This window comes from Lottia gigantea (assembly GCF_000327385.1).
Source record: "Lottia gigantea unplaced genomic scaffold LOTGIsca_32, whole genome shotgun sequence".
Lineage (NCBI taxonomy): Eukaryota > Metazoa > Mollusca > Gastropoda > Lottiidae > Lottia > Lottia gigantea.
The window spans coordinates 16082-36906 of NW_008709073.1; the positions used below are offsets into that span (position 1 = coordinate 16082).

The 20825-nt window shown below is 33.9% G+C and overlaps 3 protein-coding genes across 3 annotated transcripts in view; 2 read left to right on the plus strand and 1 right to left on the minus strand.

Moving 5' to 3' along the window:
* The window catches only part of LOTGIDRAFT_161988 (hypothetical protein), a gene marked incomplete at both ends in the record, with an annotated part of 2362 nt that extends 884 nt beyond the window's left edge, over positions 1-1478 (plus strand). The window contains 2 exons of the mRNA XM_009057924.1: positions 622-689; positions 1233-1478. Of these exons, the coding sequence (XP_009056172.1) occupies positions 622-689; positions 1233-1478 (314 nt within the window). The remainder of the gene's footprint in view (positions 1-621; positions 690-1232) is intronic.
* A 149-nt stretch (positions 1479-1627) lies between these two features.
* On the plus strand, positions 1628-2368 carry LOTGIDRAFT_161989 (hypothetical protein; the record flags this gene model as incomplete). The annotated part of the gene is made up of 1 exon (XM_009057925.1): positions 1628-2368. The coding sequence occupies one exon, from the start codon at positions 1628-1630 to the stop codon at positions 2366-2368; it is 741 nt and encodes a 246-aa protein (XP_009056173.1).
* An 11750-nt stretch (positions 2369-14118) lies between these two features.
* On the minus strand, positions 14119-16165 carry LOTGIDRAFT_161990 (hypothetical protein; the record flags this gene model as incomplete). Its single annotated transcript, XM_009057926.1, has 2 exons — positions 14119-14493; positions 16055-16165. The coding sequence occupies 2 exons, from the start codon at positions 16163-16165 to the stop codon at positions 14119-14121; spliced, it is 486 nt and encodes a 161-aa protein (XP_009056174.1).
* Positions 16166-20825: the final 4660 nt, after the last annotated feature.

Here is a 20825-nt window from a genome sequence, read left to right on the forward strand (position 1 = left end):
ACCAGTTGAGTTAAATACTTTAATCCTCAAACATTATGGTAAAAAGCTACAAAAATAAAAAGAACATCATAAATACATGTTTTGTACAAGTTATTGTTAATTTGGCATTCCATAGAATTGTTTTTTGAATAGAGTCCACTGTGTTAAATATTTCACACAAAATCGGGTGAGTATAGTACAGGTAGGCCTAGGTATAATAAATCAATATGTAAGTCTGTTTATAAGGCAAGTATCAACCAGTAGGCTAATAATTCAAGGTAGGTTTTTGATGATTCAAAGTAGGTCTGAGCCGCTGTGGCATTCGCGTTGCTGTGTCCAACGGAAACATAATTTATAACAGATTACGCAAGAAGGATGTAGTCTATTTCAAATAAGTTCTAATAAATGTTAGATGTCGTATATTAATTACACTGTACTGGCATATAGCAAGAAATTTCCATGCGGTCTATATATTGTAAACAAAGACGAAAGTAAGTATATGGGAGATAACTCCAAGTAATTCACGATTGTACTTGTTTAAAAGTTTACAAGTTTAAAAACGAAGAAACAACAACAACTGTGACGCAAAATTGGAAATAACGAATATCCAAATTTACATACCGGTAATCACTCTTTCCATAGAAGTGGAGACGAGAATATTCAACTCTTTGACCAAAGACATCGAAATTGCTTTTCTTCGTCGTAACAAGGTAGGTAGCATGACTTTAACGGGAGAATCCACCACGTGGCCAATCACCAACACCGCCAAGCCAGCGAGATATCTAATTGTCGGTTTCAAAAACTTACCAGACAAACAACAACAACATTTTCAGAGTGTCATTGAACCATACGCAAGATCCCATCATTCGCAAAGTTCAAGTCAGATTGAACAACGATAATTATCCCAATCAACCTTTGACAATTGATAATTCCAAAAGATTACAACGAATTGTACAGAAACTATAAAAACATGTGCGAATTGTTTGGAAATACTCCTCAGTTTGAATACACAGATTTTTCACTCAATCATCCAATCTTTTGTTTCGATCTGTCAGCTAATCAATAAGATCTTTTCAAAACTGGTGTAAACATAAATATTCACATCGATAAAACACAAGGAGAAGTAACCGGTTACTGTTTATTGCTGGAAGAAGCAAAACATTTGATTAAAATGATAGGAATTGAATAAACTTTAGTTATGAAAATAATAGAAGCTTTCGAAACGAATTCGCCAACTCTAATAACTTACAAAGGTAAAAAAAGTGCATATAACCCAAATGATTATCGATAAATACAATGCTGATGGGGCCGCTGGGATAGCCAAAGCTGTCAACAATAAGAAAGCTGACGCCGTTGCAAACGCCGAAGCATGTAGACACAATTTGGCAATGGAAAGAGTAACACGAGGAGGTTCGGGAGTAGGGGATATATTAGGGACGGTTAAGAATTCGGACAAAGATTTGGCGAAGAAACCAAGAAAACCGTTAAAGAGGGATTAAGCAAATTAATAGATAATATCGACACCGAAGAAATAAAGCACAAGGGAAACACCATATTTTTTAAAAACATACGTTCGGGCGAGTGAATCATTCTTTCAAAGTATAAAGGCAACGGGGTAATTTTTGGTACGAAAATGTAATAAATAAAAATGGACAAGAAATTCAAACATTCGGACATATTTCCTAGCAACCCCATGCTCATGTGCATTTGCGGATCTTCGGGTTGTGGAAAGACTTACCTCACTTTTAACATGTTGACAACACCGAACATTTCAGATTTCGAGTCTCTGTGTATTTACACGACTACTCCCGAACAATCCTATTATCAGTTTCTCAAAGCTTTGGAATACGTCTCGAAAGAAGACGTTCAAGACATTTTTCACTACTACGAAAGCAACGAAGACTTGCAAGAGAAGGCGGAAATAAAAGACATTTTAGACGGCTTTATCAAAGAAAAGAATCCTTCTCTGAAACCGACCGAAGATAAAGTGTTTCTGACTAAAAACGTCAACGATTTAAACTTGTCTAAAAACGACAACCACCGAAAGAACTGTATTGTCTTTGACGACTGCGTGGCACAAAAAAGTAAAACCGTTCAACAAGAATTCTTCACGAAAGGAAGACATCACAACTGTCACTGCATATACCAATCCCAATCTTTCTACGGAATGGACGCCATGTTTATCAGAAAGAACGCAAAGTGTTTTTTATTATTCGAATTAAACGACAAAGATTTATCTCAAATCATCCAGACTATAAATCACGGAATGGACAGAAACACGTTTAAAAAGGTTTGTAAAGCTCAATGGAGAAACCCGGATGATCACGGATATGTATTTGTTAATACTAGTAAACCTGTGGGAAAAAGAGTTATGATCGACATATGTTAATTTTATTTTTTTGAAAATGACGGATTGGAATAGTGTTTTGAAAAGGAACAAAAAATACATCGAGGCCAAGAATAAATTAAAGACCCAAGTTGAAAATAACAGATTACAACAACTCGGATTAACGTAAAATCTATAGACTCTCTTTCAACCAATCTTAGAGACTCAAGAGGATATCAAAAAGAAATTAGAATATAGACCTCGTATAGGACCTCATCCCAAACCGATTGAATATGGGGGTATTAAGACATTAGATGATATAAAACGTCTTTTTTCAAACCCTGACCCAGATTTACCAAAGAGTATTTCACCAATCATTAATGATGAGGGGTTATTGTTTAATGGATTTAGAATAAGATTTAGTGGAAATTCACCACAATTCAAAATCGACACAAAAGGCTGTATATTTACATTAACAAAAGGGTTAATAGATTTAATGAATGGCGAGGATGTTGAAATTGCCGATTACAAGGATTTAGTTGCATACTCAAAATTTCTACATGCGATCAGAAAGTCAGGACCCGAAACAAGAAGATTGAAAGAAGTTGATTTATATATAACAAAAGTTATTGGGCAAGATGAAGAGGAGGTAGATGATTATGCAGAAGATTTTCCAATCATACAAGACATAGACGAATTCGATTATATGGTGGCATCTGGACAAGGTATAACTTTTTTACCAGATAACAATGAGGAACTAGTTAATAGATTACGAGTAATATTAGCAGCCATGAAAGAAGGTCATCGATCGGACAGACAATACAATGAAGTCAATGGCATAATAAAACGACTTTTGGAGAAAAAAAATCATCACTAAAAAAGACTATATTAACGTCATTAAAATGTCCAATAAAGAACAATTGTTCGTTATAACCTCAAATAAATCAGACTTCAAATTGTCTCTAGAATACGAGTATGAACTCGATCGCAATAAACAGTACGAACTGGGGTAAAAAGTATTTCTCCGTTTACGATTCCATTAGAAATATCAACGAAAACAACAATCAACTAAAAATATCGACGGATAACGGAGTTACGTTCAAAATCATAAGCTTACTACCGGAAAGCTACGAATACGTAGCCATCAACGATAACCTATCCGAATACGCAGGAAGCGTGAGCGGTAAAAACAATATCGAATTCGAAGGTAATTTGAATCTGAACAAAATAACACTGATCTGGAGAAATAACAGTCAAGTCGATTTCAACGTAGAAAATGCGTTGAATGCGTTACTAGGGTTCGATAAACGAATATACGCGCAATCGACATTGGAGCCACACAAGGCCAACATCGAGAACGGTAACATTCACTGTATTTTGATCAACGGTGGATTTTTCAACAAGCACAAACGCCAAATCATATACAGCATACCGTCTTTTACGGTGCCGATCGGATACAGAATTATAGAGAAACCGTTTCAAACGACCTATTTACCAGTCATTCTTTCATGATCAAAGATATAAATCTGGAAAGCAAAGACGGTAAAAACAGGTTCATAGACTTTTGCAACGAAGAAATTGTCATTCAACTTCATTTAAAACAAATCAAATAGATCTTCATTCTCTTCTTGAATAGTAAGATAATCGAAATCATCAAATTCATACTTTTCATCCAAAGTATACTCATCTTTGTCGTTGTAAGGATACACAATTCCTTCACTTTTTGGTGGTTTTCTTTAAACATTATTTAAATAACTTCTAAAAACATCCTTTGCTACAACTACTCCATTTGTGAAAATCTTTTCCCATGGTTTCTACACATCATGTCCGCTTGCTAACTGAATGTAATCTTCTACGCCTATCTTATCATTAGAATAACCTTTGAATGTTTTCTTTTCTTTTAAAACACCATCAGAAGTTAAAATGATATTGTATTTAACTTTTGGTGCTAAATATAAACCAAATATAATTCCACCATCACCGTAATCGTTTTTACCTTTGCAATAGTCTTTTTCGGAGACCAAACCAGCTGTTTCCAATTGTTGGATGAAATGTACAAACTATCGGTGTCGATAGAGTATATTTCGGGTTTATAAAATCCATGAATCACGTGAATGAAATTGTTCATTATTTTCTTGCTATGAGACAAGATGAACGCACCCAAGTGACTGGGAGTCAATCGAGTGGTCTTTTTGTTTATTTCGATTTCTTTTTCTTCGTTTTCAATTTCCACCATGTATTGGGTCTCGTTGACCTGTTCGTAGTTTTTAATGTGCGAATCAAAGTTGGCTTTCAATGTCGCTTCGTTCCACAAATGTCTGGTGGTCAGAATGTCTTTCTGAATCGATGTACCGTAGAGATTGCCCAAAAGTTTCATGCAGTTGCTGCCACGATATTACATTCCTCTTTGTATTGATTTCTCAAATCTCTCAGTTTCAAAACGTATTCGCCGTAAGGTGGTCTGTCGAAATTTTTCTCGTAGACGATACCGCCCAATATCCTGATGATTCTTCCGCCGGCTTTGACTATTTCTTGAATATCGACCGAAGTTTTAGTACCAGTTTCCTTTTTACCTTCTTTGTTGGTAAAAGTGATTTTATCTTTAGTTGGCACGGGTTGGAAGAATATGAGTTTGGGATATTCAAACGAGACTTTGAAAATGGCCGTTTTGGGTCGTTTTGATTTCTTTTCTTCTTCCGGTTGAAAGGCTCTCGCGCTTTCCGCTTTAGGATATTCGCTAAGCGTACAGACCGTTGGCGTCAGTACGGAACAGTTTAATTTTTTAAGTTTCGAAGACAGTTCCGTTTTGTTTTTTTTCGCATTGATTGTGGGCTTTAATCAAGTATACAATATTGGCGCTTTCGAGTCCAGTATATTCCTTTAACAATTCGCAAATTTCGTCCATCTTGTCGGAAACGAAAGATTTTCTGTTGGCGGAAACTCTTCCGCCTTTGATGGACTTTCTGATAAAATTTTTCACGAAAGGATTGGTGTGCGAGTAAAATTTTTCCACTTATGGTTTTTCGTCGTGTTTCGGAACCATTATAGTAGTTTCATACCATTTCTTTATCATAATGATATAAATAATACCAACCCTTCAAAGACAAGGAAGGAGCCGTTAGATTGTTGCTCATGTTTTGAAACACGACGTCCTTCATGGCTCGGTTGTATTTCACGATGCAAGCTCCAAAACAGAGAGTGTCTCTCTTGGCGTAAGGTTCTCATTCGTGTCTTAATTCCTCCCAATTGTCTTGCGTGTATTTAGCGATAGCTACGTCGGCAATTTTTCTCAAATTCGCGGAAAGAATTTCCCCATGCAGCCAAACTAGATTTTTCATGTTGGTAGGAACACTTGAAACTGATATTTTTCAAATAGTTTTTATCCCTCGTTGTTTTTTTTATGTCTTTTCCATTTTTTCTGTAAATATTTATCGGTGAAAGGATTAGATATAGGTAAAGACAAATACCCCTCTGCGTTATCAGTGGACACTTTGACAACTACTTTTACGAGTCCAGTTGTCGAATCCACTGTTGTCGTGAGAAATTAAAGTCAGTCTCGTTTGGTTTACTTCTCCTAAATATTTCAACATTTGATCTATGCAGTCTAGACCCACAAATGTTTCAACAACGTTGGTCGTAAAGTTATTTTGGAATATCATCTGTTGGAGAAATGTCTGCAAAATTACGTTTTATTTTGTCCAACATATTTCTTAGTTTTTCCAAATTGACCAAAGTGCAACAATACGGAATTGCTCTTCGCGTGTCTTTTTCTGAATACGTTTCGCAATCCCAGGCGTATAAAGCATCATCACTGATGGAAGAAAACACGTTTAGTTTCAACTGAGAAATTTGCGTTACGGCATTGTCGTCTCTACATGTTTTCCACACCTGTTCGCAATTGTTTTCTATTTCTTGAATTTCCAAACCTTTTTGGCTTCTTCTTATCAGACAGAAATGCGAGTTGTGTAAGTAAAAAACCCAATCTAATTCATCATGTACGCCTCTGGGATGTAAATGTCTGTTTTTGGGATTATAAATTTGAAACGAAGTGTTAAATGTCTTGTTGAATTCCTTCATTCTAGCACAAGTCATCACTCCTTTTCTGTTTGCTTTTGAAAACCCGTTGATGTATTCTTGAAATTTACACGTTAAATCTTTGTTCAAAACACGATTTACGCTCATAAAACAGTGACCATCTGTAGGTATGTAACAATTTTCACCTTTGTATTCATTTATCTTTTTAAATAGATCCTCCTCTACCAACTTTTGATCTTTTGATTTCTTGGAAATTGTCTTTCATTAAAATTATTTTTCCTGTAAAATACCAATCGGAAGCATCAGATTTTTTATCCATATTTGAAAAGATATTGTGAAAAGTTTTGGCATTGAAACCGAAGAGTGACATGTATTGTCTGTGATTCCCTCCCTCGACTACCTCTCCATCTATTTTAATTTTCCTTTGAATGTTTTAAATTTATTGGAAACGGCCTTGATAACATCGGAAAATAGGGCATTTTCTATCAATGTTTCATCATCTGCAAGTTCGATTTTATTCATATAGTATATATTTTTGATTATTTCTTTATTTTGACCGCTGATATTTCTGTATGGAATTTACCAAAAATTTCATTGAATTCTTCAACTGTTATGTTCATGTCTTCTCTCGATCTGTCGAAAAAGATGTACAATTGATTAAGAGATTCAAGATATCCTTTTTTTTTTTATGATGAGCTTTCATTTTGCTTGTGAAACCTACAGTGATGAGGCCGCAAGAGGTCATTTGAACGGCTGTTAATGCAACCAATACGGTTGGGACGATGACCGGAAGCATTAACGGCCGTTGCTACCGTTACTCCTACTGTTAGAACTGTGCTTGCTGTTTTGAAAACAGAATCGATTCTACTCCATGTTTTCCTACATGAATGCATTGTCTTTACTTTATTTTCAACTCTTCTTGTTTGTCTTGTATTGTTGTCTGCTTTCGAGTTCCATTTTTTAAGTCGTTAAATTAAGTGAATTTCCGATAAAAAAGAACCACGGAATATCATATAGAAGCTCTTCGTATATCCTAGCATTATTATATTTTTGGGTATTAAAAGTAAAAACATTTAAGCGTACTAACGACATTTCTTTTTTCGTATGGAATATTTTCTTTTTTCTTTTTCGATGTTTATCTTGGGTCTAAAAATAAAACCACCACCTTTAAACTTGAAGTCGGATTCTTCGGCAAAGGATAAATGTACTATAAACTCTCATTCTTGTTGACTTTCTAAAGCGGTTAGTTTTCGTTTCAATCTATCCGGGTTATCTATTAAACGTTGGACGTGTATTTTTACCTTTGTAATCTTATCGTCTAATTTAGATATTAAATTTTGCAACTGACTTGTTTTATCCACTTGAATAAGACGTTTCAAATTCGTTAACTCTTATATAGACACAGCTTTATGGAACAACAATCACTGGTTAAAGTTTTATGCAACGTTTCGACGTGTTTCCCCCGTCGTCCTCGTTAACTCTTGTTGTAGTTTGGGTTAAACTTTAAATTAGTTATTTTAAAATTGTTCATATCGATATCCCCTTGTAACTTGTCTCCGATTTGATCCACGAAAAAAGGTTTTGCTTTGTTTATAAACGCCGTAGAACTCATTGTATTTTTAGATTCTAGAGGTAAAGACCCTAATCCAAACTTGTTTGCCATTTTTATTGAGTTAAATTTATTATAATTTCTTCAAACTTTTCTCCCAAACTCAACCGATAAAAAACCCAAAGCGACAGCTGTCCGCACAGCTTTTGTCCTGGCATTTGAATTTGAAATGTAGAAGATTTAATTGGTTTGCTAGTCAAATCCGTTATCTCTTCTGTCGGTTCTAGACCGAACGAATCAAAAAAATAAAAGTTATTCAAAGAATCTTTATTGTAGAGCAGAATGATGAACTCCTTTTTGATCGAAAGTATGAATGCTTGTGATGGCGTAAAATTTACCTTTCTTGTATTTCAGTTCATCAATTTCATCTCGCATGCAATAATAAAACGGCGAGACGTTCAACTCCTTTGCCCATTTCACAAGTTGAGAGTTTGTGGTCGTGTCTTTTCCGTATTTATCGAGAAATGCATTCATTTTTAAAAGTCAGTTTTTTTAAGTTCATTTTGTCAAGAATGAATACCCGACGAAACCTTTCTTAAATAATGATTTTGTATTAAAAATTTGCCTATGTCTTTGTTTCTGTACAGTTTCTGTCGTGTTTGAGCGCTGCTGCGTCAACTCTATTAACGAATTCTTCCCCTGGTTTGGGATTATCATTTTCATCCAATCGTAGATCTAATCTCGTGCCTGGACCTATATAATTGTGCACTGGGAGATTTTTCTCCCGGATATTTTGCCCATGGGAATCCAGGAAGAGAACCCCAATGACTTTTGAATGTCTCCCGCACCGAAATACGTTTTAGGAGGATGGACATTTATTAAAGACATATTTTTTCAATAATGAAATAAACACCATATATTTTTAGTACGAAAGATTTAATACAGGAGAAAACTATTCAAGCGATAGAAATGATTCACTTTATGAAATTTTTTTTAAAGATAAATATTTGGATAGGTTGTTTTCGGATTATTGTAAAAGTTTCGAGGAGAAAAAAAAGAGACTAATAAAAACTGTCTACAACCTGGATGATAAAGAAAACAGGGAAGCCATTTTGATATGTATAAAGGGTGTTTTAATATGCTCTGTATTTTTCATTAATTATTCCATCTAATGAAGGGATAATAGGAATCTGTTGAGTTATTTTAACAGTTCGGACAAAGGAATCTATCTTCAAATTTGTGTTTCTGAGATGTATTACCAGCGAATTCTGTGTTGACCTATATAGTTAACAATTGCGTATTTACTTCCGTGTGTGATATGTAGTCTCTCTATATATATATATCATCTCCCAATCACTACAGATTCATTATTTTTAACAGTTCAAGATGTCGGACAAAGGAATCTATCTTCAAATTTCTGTTTCTGTGATGAATTACTAGTGAATTATATGTTGACCTATATAGTCAACAATTGCGTATTTACTTCCTTGTGTGATACTCACTACACACCCTTCGTTAATTCTCTGAGACATTCGAATATACTTTTCGCTCTGAGAATTGACCTTAAAGGGGGATATTGAAGGTATTGACAAAACAATAACAGAGTAGCCCTTCTGTTTATTCTACTACCACTACAGAATCATTTATCATAATATGAAATTAAAGGTATTGACAAAAACAAAGGATATCATTCTGTTTATTCTACAGATTGTTTGATTACTTTTCGATACTAGAAGCTATGATAAAATTGATATACACCATCAGGTAACGCGACAGTTAACCAATGACGGGCAAGATTCTCCAGAAGGGAGGACAACCTAAGACAGGTGCTGTCGGGCTTGATTGTAGAATTACTACCAAAGGGGCATTAATGCCTAATTGGAGGTGATCACAAGTAAGGAAAATATGGTTTTTTTGTTGACTTTATAGGTTTAATATGGACTCTCAGTCAATCATCTCAGAAACAGTAAATTTGGAGAGACATTTCCAATGTTTGATCATTTTAAACTGTTGAATTTCTTTATCTGTAGTGATAAAATTCCATGCACCCTTGTTAATTCTCTGAGACTTTCGAATATACTTTTCGCTCTGAGAATTAACCTTAAAGGGGAATACCTGAAATTGAAGGTGTTGAATATCCCTTCTGTTTATTCTACAAGACTTTCGAATACTTTCCAATTAGTAGAATTACTTCCAAAAAGGGAATTAAGTTCAATACCTAATTGGAGGTGGTAATAGATGAATTAATCACAGAAAGAAAAAATATGGTTGTGTTGCCTTTATAGGTTAAATATGGACACTCACTCAATCATCTTAAAAAGATTTAATTTGGAGAAACAGTTCCAATGTTTGATCATTTTGAATTGTTGAATTTCTTTTTCAGTTGTTCCCATGATTCCCTTCTATAGAAAGAATAATTGATAGAAAAAACATTCCATAGCCCTTATTCCATCAAAATAGCTTTCTTGTTTCAACATATATATAAAACCAGTCCACCCTTTATGTTTACAAAAGTTAATTGTGGTCTGAAATAACATTTTTTTCCAAAGAAGAGTTACCTCGCTTTAATAAAGGGAAGGAAATGTTGATAAAAAACCAGAACAAATCTATCCAATAATTTTAAAACCATTGACTATTTGTTTATTTCGCATTTCTCTTATATGATGTAATTCTTTCAACTGCACCGCTTATATTTACTCCTGCTTGCGCTCCAGAGGAAATGAGGGATTTATTGTTTGAGAAAAAGTTGGCTACTTTTGGGATGAGAGATGATAGCGCAGAGAAGAAACCATCTCCTTCGGATTTTCTTTTGTTCATGTTCATGTTCATGACGCATTGAAAAAGCTGCGCAGAAGTGAAATGCGTCATATCCGAAAAGACATATACTACTAATAATTCCTCGTTGTTGTCGGGTAAAAAGGTTATACCTTGTCCAGAGACCATATCTTCGAATTTGTCTATTTCTTGTGTGATTGAATTGTCTTCAGCATAATCTTCTGCTTTGTCAACTTCATATTCATCATCTTGATTAATAACACTTATAAATAGCTCAACTTCTTTCGATCTTTTTGTTTCGGGTCTTGACTTTCTTATTGCATGTAGAAATTTTGAATATGCTACTAAATCCCTATAATCGGCAATACCAGCATCTATAAATCCTTCTGTTAATGTAAATGTAAAGCCTTTTGTATCTATTTTGAATTATAAATACTTGGACGAAATTTTATTCTAAATCCATTAAACAATAACCCCTCATTATCAACGATTGGTGTGATACTCTTTGGTAAATTTGGTTCAGAGTTTGAAAAAGAGGATTTATATCATCTAATGTCCTAATTATAAAACCACTATATTCAATCGGTTTTGGATCGGGGTTATCTATATGTGGATGTGTGGATGTAGGTCTATATTCTAAAGCTAATTCCCTTTCAATTCCAATATAGAGTTTGTAGATTTTCTGTTAATCCAAGTTGTTGTAATTTATTATTTTCAACCTGTAACTTTATTTTATTCTTAGCTTTGATATATTCTCTATTTCTTTTTAAAATATTATTCCAATCACTACTCATTTAAAAAAAAAATTGTATTAACAGATGTCAGTCATAACTCTTTCACCTGCAGGTTTTCTAGAATTTACAAATATATATCCATGATCATCTGGGTTTCTCCATTGTGCTTTACAAACCTTTTTAAATGTGTCTCTATCCGTTCCGTGATTAATTGATTGAATAATTTGAGATAACTTTTTGTCCTTTAATTCGAATAACTAAAAACAATTTGCGTTTTTTCTAATTAACATTGCATCCATTCCGTAAAAGGATTGTGATTGATATATACAATGACATTTGTGATGCCTTCCTTTCGTGAAGAATTCTTGTTGAACAGCTTGGCTTCGTTGTGCTACGCAGATTTCAAAGACTACTAAGTTTTTTCGATTGCTATCAATATTGGACAAGTCCAGATCATTGACATTTTTCGTAAGAAACACTTTTATGTCTGTTGGATTTAAAGATGGATTCTTTGCTTTTATGAAGTTCTCCATGATATCTTTTATTTTCACTTCTTCTTCGCTGTCTTCATGATATTGAAATGTGATATGTGTTGTCAACATGATAAAAGTGAGATGAGTTTTCCCAGAACCGGAACTTCTGCAAATGCACATGAGCATTGGGTTGCTAGAAATATTTCTGAATGTTTGAATTTCTTTCTTATTTTTTATATATTACTTTATTTTGCTCCAAAAATCACTCCATCTCCTTAATACTTTGAAAGAAAGACCCCCTCTCCAGTTTGTATTTTTTTTAAAACTATAGCATTACCCTTATGTTTGACTTTCATTTCTCCTGTGTCAATACTAATCTATATAATCCTTGTTTAACAGTTTTCTTGGTTTCTTCGCCAAATCGTTTTCCAAATTCTTTAACTGTGCCTAATATATCTTCCACTCCTAAACCTCATGCTTCCTTTTCCATTGCTAAATTATATGTACGTTTTTCAGCGATTTCAGCACCAGCTGCTTTCCTTTTGGTGGCAGCTGTACCACTAGCTACTGTACTGGCTGCAATAATTCCACTAAATATCAAATATCAATTCTTCCAATTTCTATATCATCTCTTACTTTACAATTTTTGTATTTTGCATTAAGTGTTTTAGATATGTTAATCTTTTTACCATTGAAAGTTATTACAGTTGGCGTTTCCTTTTCGATAGCTTCTATTATATTCCTGACTAAAGTTTCTACCTTCATTTTTAAGGGGTATATTTTTTACTCAATTCTTATCATTCTTCTATGTGATATTTTAATCAAATGTTTTGCTTCTTCTAATAATAAGCAATAACCGGTTACATCTCCTTGTGTTTTTTTCGATATGAATACCTATATTTACACCTGTTTTGAAAAGATCTTCTTATAGAAGATAGATCAAAACAGAAGATTGGGTGATTAAGTGCAAAATCTATATATTCAAACTGAGGGGGATTTCCAAATAATTCACAAATATTTTTGTAGTTTCTATACAATTCATTATAATCCTTTGTGGATGGATTAATTGTTATGTCAGGTATATGCAGCTGGAGATTCGTTATTTCTAATTTTGCATTTGAAGCATTCTTTCCAAAGTATATCTTATCATCATTGATTTTTCTTCGTAGATGAATTTTATATGGTAACCCTTTCTGTGTTTCAACAGACCGAATAGAGGATATAACTTCCAATTTACGTAATTACCCCAACTATTATTATCAACGGAATTGTTGTACTGAAATACTCGTTTTTCGAATCCATGGTTAACTGCCCGCCCGTCTTTCCATTGTGTTGCGAGCAATAAATCTCATTCTAGCTTCATCTGCATCATTAGGAACATTTCTTACCGGTTCTTTTAAAACACGTCCGTCGCCAACATCATCAGTTATCCACCCAGAAAATGAATCGAAATCTTTGGGTTATAGAACTGTTTTCAGCATTGTATCGAATTCACTAGGGTGTTTGATTGTTTCTATAGGATTTGAACCAGCTTCCATAACCATTTCGCTAAATAAAGGTGGGAAGAAATTGTTTTCTAACGTTGTGTTGGTTTGGGGAACACGATTCTCATTGTGAGTTCCGTCTTTGATTTTGAAATCGCATCTGCAATAAGCATTGGAAAGAAGCAGCCAATTCGACAGTGAATTAATTTAGAACCAATCATCATATGATCATATAATCCTCTTTTTTCTTCTTAAATGAATATTGAATTGGATCGTGTAAGTAAACTGTAATTTTTATTTGCCATTTTTAAAGGTGAAAATTTGAATAGAAATTATCCTTTAACTTTAAAACTTTTTTTCTCGTCGTTTTTCCGATTCTTTAGTCTTTGAAAAGGCGTTGCGGTCGTGTGGAAGTATCTCATGGAATCCTTCTCCTTGTTGTTTTTCCGATTCTCTAATCTTTGAAATATCGTTGAGTACATGAGGAAATATCTCATGGATTCTTACTCCTTGTTGTTTTTCTAATCTCTTGTTTCCTTATTCTCTTATTTTATTTAATTCATTCATTTCATTTTCCTCTCAAGCAAAAGAAACTAATGCTGGAATCAAAGAAAGTGGTGAAGGGGATAATTTGTTTTTGAAAGAAAGTTGAATATTTTTGCTATAGGGTTGATAGCTCCACCTGAATAATTTTCGAATTTGTGTTGTTTGAGCCTCAAAATTAAAGGTTTTTTATTCGTAAGAGCAGTGGCTTCAGTCCGACTTATGTTTTGTCATCATCGGAATCGCCTGCTAAAGGATTCGACTCATATACTTTTACAGTTTCCCACCCACCTTCTGAAGAATCTGCAATATTGATCAATTTAGATCTTTTAGCAATCCTTTCCAAATATTCTTTCAAGATATCTTCAGAGTATTCATATTTGTCGGTTCTTAAACCCCATAAAGCCTGAGTAATTTTATCCGAAACATTAGAATTGTTAGAAAATTTATCTTTGTTATCAATAATTTTCCAAACATAACTTTTGTCTTCCCTCAGCTTCTTACTATTACCACTGATATCTTTTTTTAAAGATGCTAATTCTGAATGCGATTTACTATCCATATAGTCTTTTAATTCTCTTTTCTGTGATTTCAACTGTTTGAAAATATAAGCAAGAGTAATATTACTCTCTTAGTCAACATCCAAGGAGCTTTAGAGTCAGAAGACATGATGAAAAAATAAACTGTGGACTATACAGCTTGACAGTTAAGCCTGAAGTGAGGTTAACACATACTCAACATACAAACATTGACACGTCGACAATGGTAGTCAATACAACCAATAAATAAAGTATGGAAACACTTATCGGCATGAAATCAATTTCCCTCTAATTCCAAAGTCAAACGAGGGAAATGAAGTATACTATAACCGAGCGACAGGTGTATCCTCGTGTTCAAACACAATCAATAAGGAATGTGAGGTATTTTGTGTAAAGTGTAAGTCATTATGACCTTTGTAAAGATTGTAAATCTAAACAGGTGTATTTATGCCCTACAAGATGCTTTTTGCCCGAATATTTAGCTTAAAGAAATCCAGGTAGCTAAAAGATTTTTTAATATCTCCTGAGCCAAGATAAGTTAAATTAATTTTAATTAATTTAATTAATTAAATAATTTTATTAAAGACATTTTTGTTTCAATATTTTTTAAAGAATTAATAAAGCTGTAGGGTGATCTACAGTAGTACGGAACGAAGTGACGTATAGTGCTGTAGATCTGTAAGCACTAATACCCCTTTTACACTCGACTCCGATAAAGTGGGCCAGGCCCTCATTGACTAGTGTAAACGGAATAAAGCGAGCCAATTTAATTTGGGCCTGGCACCGCAATAAGAAGTGCCTGGCCCACTTCAATTCTACTAGTGTAAAACGAATGCGTGCCTGGCTCGATAATTCTTCTGCGCATGTGCAGGGTTTACAACTTCCGTATCGGCGGCCATTATAAATCTCGAAAATTATTGTTATTGTCCGCCATTTTGAATCCTCATGGACCTTTTGTAATCTTTTTAATTAGAGAGCGCACGCTTATTTCCGTTTAAAGTTGGCCTGACCCAGATCACAGAACGCCTTTGTAAACAGACGTTTTGATCGGAGCCAGGCACCGATCAGGACCAGGCTCTCTTTATCGGGGCCTAGTGTAAAAGGGGTATTATACTACTTTTGTGAATCGGTTTTTTATTTTTGATTCCAAATTTTATTCTCGGGTCTTAACATAATAAGAATAAGCTGGTATTGTTGATATTTTATCAGAATAAGATGAAAAAACTCATATACAATGTTCACATGAAGAAATGGTGACATTCGACACGTTTTTACTGTCTAGGCAATAACTCCAAACCTTACCAATTTCGAACTCGACTTAAATCTCATCAATGGTTACGTACATACCAAGTTTCATTAAGATCGGATAAAAACTGTAGTCTCTATCGTGCTTACAAGTCAAATTTGACACGTTTTACTAAGTCAAGGGCAATAATTCTGAAACCACTGATCTGATTGTAACCAATTTCGAACTTCATTGATATATATACAAGTTTCATCAAGATCGGATCAAAACTGTAGTCTCTATCGTGCGTACAAGAAACATATCCTCAAACTGAATCTCAACACCTCCTTAAGCGATTTTTTTTGCGTTACAAATGACTAGGACAACTTTACCTGTTCTGAATCTACGATATCATTACCGTAGGGGACTTTCCCCCTCCTTTCTTCACTGAACCAAAACCACTCTGTTTCCTTTATACAATAACAGTTTTGTGGAATCAACATCGTACACAAAGTTTCTTTGATAGGGAGTTTCGAGTCAATAAGAGTGATAAGGTTATGTGCATCGGTTGCTTTGATGCCCGAAAACTCCTTAATATGACAAATGCCCCCTATTAGCCGTACACACAATAAATGTGTTAATCTGTTAATAATAAAAGAAATAAAGAAAAATTATGAGCAGCGTTGTTTTTGTGCATATTTTCCGGCAAGCTTTGGAATCTCTCGGAAATGACGTCATCTATGATACTCATCAAAATAGTAGTCGTTATATAACCTAGTTTTGACGTTAGGCGTAACGTGTTCATCTCATCGCCAAAATGGTTTATTGTGCTGCCTTCGGTGTACAAATTCATCAAAGAATAAGTCGTCGACGCCAGGGATAAGTTTCTTCTTATTTCCAAGTGATCCGTCTTTGAGGAAACGATCGACTCACAACATGAAGTGACAAGTTTTAACCCACAAAGCACAGTCGAGTATGTTCAGCTCATTTTGACAGTAGTGAGTGATTCGAACGAGATGCAAACAAACTTACGTCGGTGGTCGAAATTTGTTGAAAAGGGGTGCTGTTCAAACGATTTTCACTTTTTATCAATGTAACCCAAGTCTTTTAAAGAAAGAGGCGCTAGTAAGAAGAGAAAGCGAAAAGAAGTGGGTTTACGCCATTTTTTTTTATGTCATCAGCTTCATGACATGATCGATGTTGACTTGTGTTTTACGCTTGTTTCGATAAACGTGTCTGTTTCTAACTTTACTTTCATCAAAAAAAAAATCTAGAACTTGAATGAATAAGGTGAAATATCGTAACAGTGACAGGCCTATTGAATAAGAATAAGCCAGTGCAAACTATAATACGCATGCTTAACACGCCCATTTACTACATTAGTTTCAAGATAGACAACGCCGATTTAACATGACAGTCTATGGACAGCGATGGATAAAAAATATAATACGAAGGGTTTACTACATTAACAGTTATCAAGTTATCATTTAGAAAAATGTTGGCAAATACAGGTTTGCTCAGTTCATGCAGTAGTCTATATCACGAGTCTGATTTTGTAAATGAAGTAAATCTTTTTAATTGCGTGGCATCGATTTGTCACGATTTGTTTTCGTTATGTTTATTTTTTTTTGTTTTTTTTTTGTTTTTTTTTTTGGGAACGTCCCCAAGACAAAATCGAAAATGGTATAGCATAATTGTCTTCACCAAACATTTTTAAATGACCTGGAATCAAAAATGGATATCTAACACTCAATTTTTGCTAAACCGGAAGTGATGCATAAGCCTCGGACTGACCCATTTTAGCAAAAAATTAATGAGTCCTCCATTTTTTATCCGATTTTTATGATTTTGGTGTCTATTAAAACCTTGTAACCTTGTCTACAGTTTGTTGGAACAGAATTTTGAATTTCGAATTTGAATTTTTTTATATTTGTTTGAATTTGTTGAAAATTCAAAAGGCCACACCATGTGACCTTGACCTTCGATGACCTTGAAAATTTCACTGTAGGATGTTCTTGACCTCAGCTATCCACAGGTGTACTAATATTGGTTGAAAAATATTAACTTCCGGTTTAATAGCCATTAAAAAATTAACATTTTTGACAACTTTGGGCGGCTGTTTGACCTTTTCTAATAAACACAGAAATTTTGTAATTCCCTCTTGATTATCTTTTCAATGATATATGACAATAATCCATTAAAATATGTTTTAAAAATATTGGTTTTTTTTTCGACTGAGGGTTCTAACTTACAATGAAATTAACTCCTAACAATATGGTTTGTATATTCAGTATCTACTCAATTTTCTCTTTTCAACGATATGTAACATGGGTGGTTTAATACAAAATTGAATTTGTGAAAATAGGCATAAAAGTGTTAAATGTTTATAAAAAAAATGTGATAAAAATCTGTAGATTGTGGGGATTAAAATGATTGACAGGTGTTATAACAGGTTATATAATATGATAGGAAAGCTATCCATATGAACTTTTGACATGCAGGTGTGAAGTAGTTTGGGTCATCAACAGATTAATCTGATTATGTAATCTTTTAACGCTTAAAAAATAACTTTTTTTTTCAATTTTTCTTTTTCAATTTTCACTTACAATAATTTAACATACACTCACATAGAGTAGTGAATTTTTGATACATTAAACTGTTCGAATTTTTTCTGTACCATTAATAGAACGCTATCTGCAAGATACACACAACAGTTTTGGTTATTGGTGTTCGTTGGGCTGAGGGAATAAAAGCAAACAGCGGGCTGTCTCTAGCAAACACTGACCGTGGAATCAGAATACAGAGCGGGATTATAACCCACAGCACTTAATTGCCTAGCAGGCACCAATTCAAGTGGCTTCCGACTGCGCTAATCCTTAGCAATAAAAAGAAAGTGGCAATTTTATCTTCTGCTAAGATTATTATATCATAAATAAATTAATCTAATTACACTATCTTTCAACTCTATTATAATTCACAGTTTTTTTTGGAATTTTTTGCAAAATTTCCCCTTATGATAATAAAACATACAGTTATTTAGAGCAGTGACTTTTTGATACATTAACCAGTTCGAATTTTGTCTGTTCCAGTAATAGAACTCTCTCTGCAAGATACATTATACAGCAATTTTTGGTTATTGGTGTTATGCTGAGGGGATGAAAGCAAACAACATTTATTGTCGTCTGTTAAGCTTATTATAGGTCATAAATAAATTAGTCTGACTACATAATCTTTTAGCTCTATAATAATTCACATGTTTTTTCGAGTTGTGCTATATTTTCACTTACAATATTTAAACAAACGCTCATTTAGAGCAGGGAATTTTCACTACATTTACCTGTTCGAATTTTCACGACCTTTGCAAAATGACGATGACAATACACCTCAAATTCCCGACATTTTATATGATAAAGGTCAATTTAGATCCATTTAGAATCTTTGTTACTGGTTCAGCTGGTACCGGTAAATCTCACCTTACAAATGTATTCAATACGAAGCGTCTCGAATTTTGCGAAAACTGCGGAAAGTTTAGATGACATCACTGTTCTCTTAACCGCACCAACTGGGGTGAGTGCTTTTAAGATTGTAGCGTCAACTATTCATAGCAGTTTTTCAACCATTGGGACAAGAAACTATTAATACATTAAAATGTAAATATCGCAACTTACAAATATTAATTATAGATGAAATTTAAATGGTAGATCATAAGCTTTTTTGTTACATTCATGGGCGATTAAGGCAAATAAAGGTTACCGATGAGTTATTTGGAAATATCTGTGTCATATGTTTTGGAGATATGTGGCAACTAAGACCAGTTAAAGGTAATGGTTTATGTCATGAAAGTGTCAGATCTATGGAACGGTAATTTCAAACTTGTTGAACTGAAATTATGAGACAAAAAGATGATTTAGCCTTTGCTAAAGAAAAGTGAACCAATGCTTGCTTCAAACGTCAAAATGTTACAGAGTAGGGTAACTGGTCAAGAATGATTGTCTGCACAAATTTTCTACTAATCAGCAAGTTGATGATTATAATTCTAGAATGATTGATGAAAAATGCCCGAATTCTGTGTCCATCAGTGCTCTAGATTATTCAAAAGATGTTAGAACAATTAAAATGACGCTTAAAACCACATGTGTTAAAGTGAATGATACACCATTAGTGTCTTGCTTAAAATAGGTGTAGGGTCAAAGTTATGTTAGTAATTAATTTTAATGTTTCTACTGGCTTGATAAATGGAAGTTTTGGTCAAGTAACATTCATTCAAACTGATCAGAATAATCAAACTGACAAAATTTTTGTAAAATTTGATAATGCTAAAGTTGGAATAAATGAAGACAGAGATCCACTTCCGCCAAATGTACCACGTGGTAGTGATAGGTATGAGAGCCCTATGTTAACTATAAGGGCGATGTTAGACGCCAGTTCCCATTACGTCTCGCCTTTGCAGTTACTATTCAAAAAGTACAGTAAGTCTCGTAAGAGGCGTAATATCACTTCATAAAATATTCCAAGCTGGTCAAGCCTATGTTGCGTTAAGCAGAGTTAAAACATTACAGGGTCTTACAATACAAGATTTTACGGAAAAAAAACATATATTGTGATGAAAAAATTGAATCGGCATTAGGAGCGATGGATACTTTTTTAAAACCTGAAAACGAGACCATATCAACTGATACTAATATAATTTTACACAATGTTCAGGGTTTATCTATTCATATAGAGGAAAATGCTAAAAGGTGATATCATTTGTTTAACAAAAAGCTAAATAATCAATAACTCCAGCAAAACTAAAGTTAATGGTTTCCGTCTTCACCACAATCCTCGAAGCAGCAGCAGCAGCAGAGGAGGAGTATATCATAAGCAAAACAAAAATGTCAACATTTTAAAATTGGGAATTTTAAATATGGAACACATTGCTTTGAATATTTTGGATAAAAATATTAACGTAATTGTTATCTATAGACCACCCGTTTATCGATTAGATTTATTTCTCCCAATGTTAGAAAGATTATTAGTTGAAATACAAGAATCTGGTTCAGACTATGTTATTATGGGGGATTTCAACCAAAATATCTTGCAGGGTCATTTGTCTATACTAAATTGTTTTCAAAAATTTGGTTTTCAACAACTTGTTCAGCATTACACTACTGAAGGTGGGAC